General features: G+C 37.0%; 1 protein-coding gene across 2 annotated transcripts; it reads left to right on the top strand.

The window, feature by feature from the left end:
- Window positions 1-6,676: 6,676 nt before the first annotated feature.
- LOC114353912 (myeloid differentiation primary response protein MyD88-A-like) lies at window positions 6,677-9,714 on the top strand. 2 transcript variants are annotated; one of them, XM_028306078.1, is made up of 6 exons: window positions 6,677-7,014; window positions 7,508-7,684; window positions 7,784-7,986; window positions 8,222-8,399; window positions 8,784-8,952; window positions 9,306-9,714. In XM_028306078.1, exons 1-6 carry the CDS (start codon window positions 6,993-6,995, stop codon window positions 9,565-9,567), a joined length of 1,011 nt encoding a protein of 336 aa, XP_028161879.1. In that variant the 5' UTR covers window positions 6,677-6,992; the 3' UTR covers window positions 9,568-9,714. The 2 variants fall into 2 exon arrangements, with proteins under 2 accessions (XP_028161879.1, XP_028161878.1); XM_028306077.1 differs by having other exon boundaries at window positions 6,678-7,014; window positions 7,467-7,684; window positions 9,306-9,713.
- The last annotated feature ends 204 nt before the right edge of the window (window positions 9,715-9,918 follow it).

The following is a 9,918-nucleotide window of genomic DNA, read 5'->3' as shown; positions in this document are numbered from 1 at the left end:
AGCAATCGTATTCATTTGACAGTTCATAACGTACGATAAAGTCAGTTAAACAAAGCGTTTGACAGAATAATCGTACGTTATGGAATGTCAAATGATTACGATTGCTTTACACAATTCCACCTCAGGATCAGTAAACCAGTTTTTCAGTATCTTGTATAGTTTTAAAATAGTCGAGTGAGATCACTAATCGTTTCCATCCAGCAGGTAGAGCCTCAGGGTAGAGCTCAGCAAAATAAAATTGCACGCCCGGAAAACTGTCACCACGAAGGTTCTAGTTCATTGTCATATTTGTTGTGTCAAACGTTATGTTTTGTCCGCTATGATACTCTTTCAAGCCTCGTATTAAGCTTAGCGTGAGTATGAACGCTCACTTAGTGAAATGGGCATTCTCCTTTGTGATTTTGTACTTGAGACAATATCCCGGGCTCTCTCCGTAGGTCAACGAGGCGTAGGATGTTTCTCTCTTCTTTTATTTTGTACTTTCAAGTAAACTTATAACTTTCCGCAATACTCCGTATTCCTTCATGTTTCACCTACCTATGTGAGGCTTGCCATGAAATGAAAAATGTAGAGCTTTGTTTATTATAATCACCATCATAGCTGGGCACCGTTAATCAAATAGTTAACTTCGTTAATCGTTAAACCGTTAATAAAAAAATTAACTTCGTTAAACGTTAAAACGTTACATTTAGCAAGATTTAACGCAAGTTAACGTTAATCGTTAATCCGTTAACACATGATAATAAAACGAAAAAAAAAATTTCGAAAGCTTGTATATCACGCATGGAATTTATTCCTCTTTTATGTTTGCATAAGTACAATTATTTTTTTCGTTTTAGTAACTACAACTGCATTTCAGAATAAAAGCTTGTTTTTAAAAAAGTTTTTCAATATTATAATTTTATTTTACACTTTTTATTATTAGTATCTCAATCTCAGAGCCTTGGTTCAATTACAATACAATTTAGCACCAAAGTGCTCGAAAAGACAAATCCAACAAACACAAACTCGATAAAGTTCCACCGTTTCGTTTAGGAATTCCTATGATATAATTTCATCAATTAATAATGATACTACTTTTTAATATTAAAAACATAACCGTATTTTTTGTAATATTTGCACATCGTACATGTACGATAGAATATGTTGGAAACTTCTCTTTTTATAACCATTTGTAACCGTATTCTGGCAAATAAATGATTTATTATTTATTATTATTATGTTTTCTTTATTTTTGCTCGAAGTCCCTATGGTCTTCGGTTTTAACCATAACTCATTTATTTATTATTATTATTTTAGTTTTTACACTTAAGTGTCTCAGCTTTAAGCCGGTATTTCAGGAATGTACGGGCCTAAGCCAAGTACATTCCCACCCAATACAAATAGTGATTTACGTCGGTTGGCAAGGATGATCATGGTCCTGAAGAAATTTGCGAACTATTCGGCAAGTATTTAAAATGACTGCTTTCTGAAGTGAAATATATGTAAGTTCTGGGATGTTTAGGGTGGAAAGTGATTGGTGTAGCTGCTTTGGAATAACGCCTGTGGTAGATAGCACAATTGGCACAATGTTTACCTCATTTAACCTCCACATTCTTTTTACCTCATCTTTTAAATCTATATATTTGGATAGTTTTTCTGCTATTGAATTTTGTAAATTATGCGTGTTAGGTATTGCTATATCTATTATGTATGCGGTGTGTTTATCTTTATCATGGACGGTGATATCTGGCCTGTTAAAATGTGTTGTCTTGTCTGTAAGTATTGCACGGTCAAAATAGAGTCTGTATTTGTTGTTTTCAAGAACTGGTTCAGGGGTGTATTTATAGTAAGGCGTGAGTTTGTGTGGTATGAGCTTAAACTGTTGGGCTAGCTTTTGGTGGATAATGTTAGCTACTTGGTCGTGACGATGTTTGTAGTCTGTCTGAACAATTGATTTGCATGCGCCAGTTATGTGCTGTATAGTTTCAGAATTACTATTACATTTCCTGCAAAGGTCTGTCGGTAGGTTACGGATCTTCATAATGTGTTTCTGATAATTTCGGGTCTCAATTACTTGGTCTTGTATCGCAATCATGAACCCTTCAGTCTCAGGGAAGAGTTCGCCTCGACTTAGCCACGCGTTCGACGCCACTTTGTCGACATTTGGTTGGCATAGGTCGTGACGATGTCTTCCATGTAGAGACTTCCGGGCCCAATCATGTATCTTTGTTCCAGTATCATTTTGTATTTCATTAGGTTGATTCGATCTGTCCTGTAAATTAAGTGGAGTAAGTTTAGTATCGCTTTGAACTGCCGCTTGGTGGAGAAGAGATGTGTTAGCTTTTTGGTGGAAGTAAGATCGAAGTGAAGTAATTTGTTTATTGTGTAGATTTTGGATGTCTATTAGGCCTCTTCCACCTTCAAATCGAGGCGGAGTCTGTCGTTGTATACATGCTCGCGGATGATGCTTTCTGTGTTTTGTCATTGTTGTATTTATTGTTGTTTGTATGTTCCTGAGCTCTGTTTTTGACCAATTAATGATACCAAATGAGTATGTCAAAATAGGNATTATTATTATTTTAGTTTTTACACTTAAGTGTCTCAGCTTTAAGCCGGTATTTCAGGAATGTACGGGCCTAAGCCAAGTACATTCCCACCCAATACAAATAGTGATTTACGTCGGTTGGCGAGGATGATCATGGTCCTGAAGAAATTTGCGAACTATTCGGCAAGTATTTAAAATGACTGCTTTCTGAAGTGAAATATATGTAAGTTCTGGGATGTTTAGGGTGGAAAGTGATTGGTGTAGCTGCTTTGGAATAACGCCTGTGGTAGATAGCACAATTGGCACAATGTTTACCTCATTTAACCTCCACATTCTTTTTACCTCATCTTTTAAATCTATATATTTGGATAGTTTTTCTGCTATTGAATTTTGTAAATTATGCGTGTTAGGTATTGCTATATCTATTATGTATGCGGTGTGTTTATCTTTATCATGGACGGTGATATCTGGCCTGTTAAAATGTGTTGTCTTGTCTGTAAGTATTGCACGGTCAAAATAGAGTCTGTATTTGTTGTTTTCAAGAACTGGTTCAGGGGTGTATTTATAGTAAGGCGTGAGTTTGTGTGGTATGAGCTTAAACTGTTGGGCTAGCTTTTGGTGGATAATGTTAGCTACTTGGTCGTGACGATGTTTGTAGTCTGTCTGAACAATTGATTTGCATGCGCCAGTTATGTGCTGTATAGTTTCAGAATTACTATTACATTTCCTGCAAAGGTCTGTCGGTAGGTTACGGATCTTCATAATATGTTTCTGATAATTTCGGGTCTCAATTACTTGGTCTTGTATCGCAATCATGAACCCTTCAGTCTCAGGGAAGAGTTCGCCTCGACTTAGCCACGCGTTCGACGCCACTTTGTCGACATTTGGTTGGCATAGGTCGTGACGATGTCTTCCATGTAGAGACTTCCGGGCCCAATCATGTATCTTTGTTCCAGTATCATTTTGTATTTCATTAGGTTGATTCGATCTGTCCTGTAAATTAAGTGGAGTAAGTTTAGTATCGCTTTGAACTGCCGCTTGGTGGAGAAGAGATGTGTTAGCTTTTTGGTGGAAGTAAGATCGAAGTGAAGTAATTTGTTTATTGTGTAGATTTTGGATGTCTATTAGGCCTCTTCCACCTTCAAATCGAGGCAGAGTCTGTCGTTGTATACATGCTCGCGGATGATGCTTTCTGTGTTTTGTCATTGTTGTATTTATTGTTGTTTGTATGTTCCTGAGCTCTGTTTTTGACCAATTAATGATACCAAATGAGTATGTCAAAATAGGGATTGCAAATGAATTTATTGCTTTAGTGATGTTGCGGGAATATAGTTGGGATTTTAAAATAGAATTGAGTCTGTGTTTAAATTGCTGTATTAATTTTAGTTTAGTGCTTTTATATTCGATTTGTCGTGCTTGGTTATAGCCTAAGTATTTATAAAATTCATTTTCTTCCATTGAACTTATTTGTGGTCCAGATTCTAATTGATAAGTATATTGTTGAATTTGTCCAGCTTTGACAGAGTTAATTTTGCATTTATCAATGCCAAATTCCATGCAAATATCTTTGGAGTATTGTTCAACAATGTTAGTGAGGTCGTTCAGGTCATTCTGGGTTTGAGCATATAATTTGATATCATCCATGTACATNTTTTACCCTCATGTGGGTTTTTACCCGGGTGAAAACCCATCTCTACTACCAACTAGCCTTTACAACCTATACAGAAATCCAGAATTCCAGATGGTTTTAATAGAGTGGTGAAAATCTACTGCATTGCATTTTAAAACATCTCAATTTTATTTCAGAGCAAACGGAATTACCTCAACCCAATCAACATTGGCCATCACTGAGCTGCCTGCCGACGATAATGTCCATTTCCTCAACACTAAAACTATGTCTAGCAGCTACTCAGTCTCCGATATGAACACACTAGAGGTGGACATATCACAGCTCAGGAACTCAGGATCATTGAGCTCGGAAAGCCAGGCCAGTTCCCAAACACCAGTGAAGAAGAAAGGGTTGCAGAAAGTGATGAGATTCTTCACAGGGAAAAAGAAAGTGTACAGCTGAGTATTGAAATGTGATTTAGACACACAAATTATTTTCAAGTTGTTTTAGCGTAATGACAAATGACTATCAAGCTATTGACTTGGCGATAAGCCAGAAGTTTTGATTCTGAACTCGTATAGGCGGTTATCACACTGCGCCGCGCTCCGCCGCGGAGCGCGTGATTTTCATATAAAAAATCACGCGCGGAGACGCGTTGTCAGTGTGAAGTGCCGCGCGTGTTTTCTATACAAACTGAGGTACTTGCATACATTGATTAAATCTGTCGTCCCGCGCTCCGCGACGGAGCGCGGCGCAGTGTGATAACCGCCATACCATCGGCCTTCTTCCTCCATTCCCCATAGATGAAGATCGCGAGCAAATATGGCGTGCTTTTATTTTATACAGCATTGAACGCTCAATGTACTTGGTCTTCGTTTGGCCTTTTTTAGAATGGACATATCCTGCTCAACCTAAAATGTTGTAACCCTCACTACCAGAGAATCATTGCGTTCACAATGATAGGTGATAATATAGGTCACCGTATCGATACTAGTAGCGATTCGCTCGAATCTGGCAAGCACGTGCCATCAGTTACGATTGACCTACTAAAAGATAAACTTAGATAATAGATTTAAAGATATTGACGCAATATAAAATAATTGAGCGAGGCACACAGTTAAATGGTTCAGTGGCCGCATAAGATCGAATTGGTAAATATTGAGTGTCTCGGTTTATTAGATAATTTGCTGGATTGTATGTACAATAGCATGAGATTATTCTATAATTTGTTATTGAAATAATTCAATTAGGCGGTGTTATCGCTGAAGGCAATTCCTTCCAGATAACGAACAAGTAGAGCAATACTTTTGTTTTCGATGGAGCTTCGTTAGGTCGCATCCGTTGACATGTGCGCGACTTGGAGATAAACTAGCGTGGGAATAATAGCCCACAAGATAACACGAACTGAATAACAAGATAAAAGCTAAAAATTGCCAACAAACAGGTGAATGACGCCGGATGAATCACTGAGCATGAGGAAAATTGGTCCAAAATGACGATAAGTCAGTATGAGAAATATTTTAGGACGGTTAGTGAAAGTTCAATATTTTTGCTTGAAGAGGGCAAACGAAAATACTTTCAAATGTCAAATGCGGTGGTTCCACTAAAATTTATAAAATCTATCATTCCATTTGTAACAAATGAAATTATTCAAATGTTGTATGTATTAACAATATGGTGCTATAGGTAAGCACTATAAAACCATAGAGTGAGTTATTAACGCATGGCGTTTTTGTTGTTATTCAAAAATAGATTTTAAGTAGTTTAGTATAAATAAGTTATATTTTTTATAGATTTTACTATACCTAATAATGTTATAAACTTTTCTGAGATTTTAAAAATGGTCAGTATACAACTTTTACACTGGTGGTTTTATAAATTTAAATTAAGATTCTTAGATTTAATTGTAAAATTTTATTGAAAAGTACATGTCTCTTTTTTTGGATAAAGTTATTTTATTCTAAAATGTTTTTGTCATATTGTGTTACTTTTATTAAAACAGGATTTTGGTACATTCTCTTTTTTTCATAATAGTGCTCTTTTTATTTTGGCAATTCAGGGATCTGTGTTTTCTACGCAACAAGCTGAAAATCTACGCAGTCTGTCGTTGGCAAATGCTAGTCTGTTGAAGATAATGTGCCAAATGTATAATGTTATCAAGTTGAAAACAATTTATAATTGAATATATTTAAAAAAATATTTTATAATGATTCACAGCGAATACAAACATTTTAAAACCTACAAAATGACTTTTTGATGTGATGATCTTAATGGACGGAGTGATTATGATGAATGGAAATCGTGGCTTTGTGTCATACTCCGTAGGGTCAACCCCACGATTTCCCTATTTTTTTTTAGTAAATATAAGGAATGAAACTTTCTTGTCTCTAAATAGACACCTGTTTAAACAATAGGAAACGAGATAACGATGCGTTTCAAGAGCAACCTTTTGGCTCCAAACGTAAAAAGCTAGAGGTGTGTAACATTACAAACAACGTTCTTGAGAGGTTTTGTGCGAGAAGAAATTATTTGAGATGTTTGGAGGAAATGTTCAAAGCCGTAAAACTTGTATTTAAAAACAAAAACATCCTTGAAATGACGAGACCGGTTTTGTTTAGTGTGATGATGCTACTGATGGCTCACTTGGGAATTCCATTTGATCCTACTTGAATAGTAAAACTTATGCATAAGCTACGTGATTTTATGTTCAAAAGTGCAATAAACAAGTGTTTTAATAAACGTTGGAAGTTATGGGCGATGCCATTGATGCCTCGGCGGTACCTTTATCGTCGTTGAGCTACGAGTTTAGGACATTGGTGTCGGATTTGTTGAATACTAGACGTGTAATAACGACTGATGGACCCAATAATCTTCCCAGGTAAAATGAAGTTACATTAATTTAACATTAATTCAGGAACTTCCGTGAGGTTAGCGAAAGAGCCAATGTCAAGTTACTTATTAAACCAATTCTTGTTTATTCAAGTAATGATGTAGTTTTTATAATAATAAGAATGTTAGACGATATTCTTCTACCGCTAATCTTGAGTTTCACTTTTCTGAGGCCTCACGCCGACTTCTTAAGATAATTTAAAGTGATGTTACACTGTTTTGTTTAATTTGCATGCGACGGCGAACACTTATTATACATTATTATCTAATATTCGGAAAAGAAAACAAAACTCACTTTCCCGCCAATCGAGACCTGCTACCTTGGACGAATAAATTCTTCCAAGCCTACTACATAAAGCAGGTCTCCTGTGCCACTGTTTTGTGTTTTCTTACACCTACAAATGTGATACCTAAACATTTCTAAATGCTCTTTTTAAACAGAGATTGGAGAGGTTTAGCATACTTGTTGCAAATATCCTCAGAGGTGGCACGCAGCATAGGGGAGAGCCCAGACAAGGCTGGCAGGCTCTTGGATATTTGGGTGAAGAGGGGCGACGGTACCGCCACGCTGCAGACTCTCCTCGACTACTTGACACGGCTAGACAGATTCGATTTATACGACGATATTATCGAACTTGCGAACCTTGGCAAACTTATTGGTGAGTTCAATGATTTGTGCCATCATTGTTTTTTCCAAAGTTATTAACTTCGGTATAAATAAAGAAAATAACCCGATCATAATTATTATAACTTTTCAGCACCCGCAGTTTATCAAAATGATTTTGGAAATGAGAATGGAATTCTAGAAGACAGAATTAACGGGAACCATAACAGGATCATCACATACGATGACAGAAGGGACGGCGTTCCTCATTACTACCATGCGTATGTGCTTTTCGCCCACGAGGACTGGGAGTTTGTTCGAGAGATTCTATCTCGGATGAAAGCATTGGGATTTAAGGTTAAAACGAAAAAAATATGAAAGAGCTATTTATTGATAAATGTATCCTGGGCAATAAATCTATCCTGGACTTGGTAGTACTAGCTAGGACATCCAACACAGCAGCGGATGACATTGTCGGGTTTTAATGGATGGGCCCCGCCCTTCTGGCGGACATCTAAAACTACTTGGAAAGTATAATAAATTGCTTTCTTTTCAGGCGCATATTTATTTATACATATATGTTATTCCGTAGCTATGCACCGAGTATGACTTGGACGTCGAGCCCGGTTCGCTCAAGCGGTACGGGCCGATTGCTCAGTTCATCACGGAGCGCTGCCATCGCATCATCCTGGTCTACTCGCCCGACTTCCTCGTCAGTGCTGATAGTTTCTTTTACGCGTACTACGCGCAGGGCAACGGCATCGGCATTGGTAAGATTCATTAAACCTTTACCCGATAGTGCCTGTATTGTTGACGCCATATTTATTAACTTTACTGAGTTAACATAAGATTCATACGAATGTAAAATGGTTTTCTATATACCGGCAGGGTTAAGGATCTCAATAAACACAATTTTCCTGACGTTTGGTTAAGTGACGAAATAGAAAGTGACCAAAATAGTTTACAAATCTGATCTCGAAAACATAGAAGCATTCTTGAAAATCAAGTTTTCAAATAGGCGTTTAATTTTTATTGAATGTGGGTTGACCACTGATCATCAATTTCGACCGTTCATAGTTTAATTACTCCCTTGTCACGATACCGCGTGCTATCTTAGCAGGACTGAATATCCTTCTATCCCTTTTCTTCCCTAGAGTGGAACGTGAGGCGCAATATAATCCCGGTCATCTACCGCAAGTGCCAACCGCCGTCCTCCCACCACTTGGCCAACTACCACCAACTGGTCTACGAGGAAGACGAGTGGGTGCCCTACGACTTCTGGGACCAGCTCGCCCAGACTCTTGGCAAGATTAAATTTTCTGAGTGAGTATGGAGAAGCACCAAACACTACCAGTATGATGCACCTTGGAGTCGTCAAAGATCTAAAGTGTTTTCTATGTATAATAAGTATGTATTTACAAAAAAAAAGTATTTAAGTATGTTTATATCTGTTGTCTAGTACAAGCTTTGCTTAGTTTGGGACTAGAAGCGCAGTGTAAATGTCCAAGGATATTTATATTTATTTATCTCTATTTCCTAGCTTCAGTTTCACACTTAGCAGACGTGATGAATAAAATAGGATGGTCTCGAAACTTGCTTTTTTAATAAAAAGCCAAAGAAGATAATTCCTTTTCCAAACAGATAACTAATTAGAGAAATGATAATTTATGTTTCAGAACAAATGAAAATAATGAAATTTCTTCAAGTTATTCCTTGCCAACCATCTCCGAAATAGCCGACGATGATGCCGATTTTCTCAACTCAAGAAATATATCTGATGGCTACTCAGTGTCCAACACACTGCAGGTGGAACAGCTCAACGACTCAGAATCCTCGAGTTCAGACAGCCAAATAAGTTCCCAAACTCCAGGGAAGAAGCGGACAAAAACAGTGACGAAAATGATGAAATTCTTCACAGGCAAAAAGAATACTGATTGAATACTATGTTGCTGTTTGATCGAATAAGTTTTGACCAATGTTGTGTAGGTATGCATTTAGGTTATATTTTTAATTATTCCGACCAGGATTAACGTTTTTTAAGTAGGTACTCAAAAAGTAAACTTTTTTAACTAAAAAAGTATTTTTTTTCTTCATAAAACTACATTTTTGCTACCCGAAAATTCTTATATAAATTATGCTCATAAAATATTTATAAAAATATAAAATAACATTTAATATTGAAATAAACTAATAATCACCTGGATGCAAGCGGCGCAGGACCGGTCTTTGTGGAAATCCTTGGGGGAGGCCTTTGTCCAGCAGTGGACGTCTTTCGGCTGAAACGAACGA

Source organism: Ostrinia furnacalis, unplaced genomic scaffold (genome assembly GCF_004193835.3).
Source record: "Ostrinia furnacalis isolate ACB-3 unplaced genomic scaffold, ASM419383v2 OfSCF1862, whole genome shotgun sequence".
Classification (NCBI taxonomy): Eukaryota; Metazoa; Arthropoda; class Insecta; order Lepidoptera; family Crambidae; genus Ostrinia; species Ostrinia furnacalis.
This window is presented reverse-complemented; position numbering and strand designations above follow the sequence as displayed.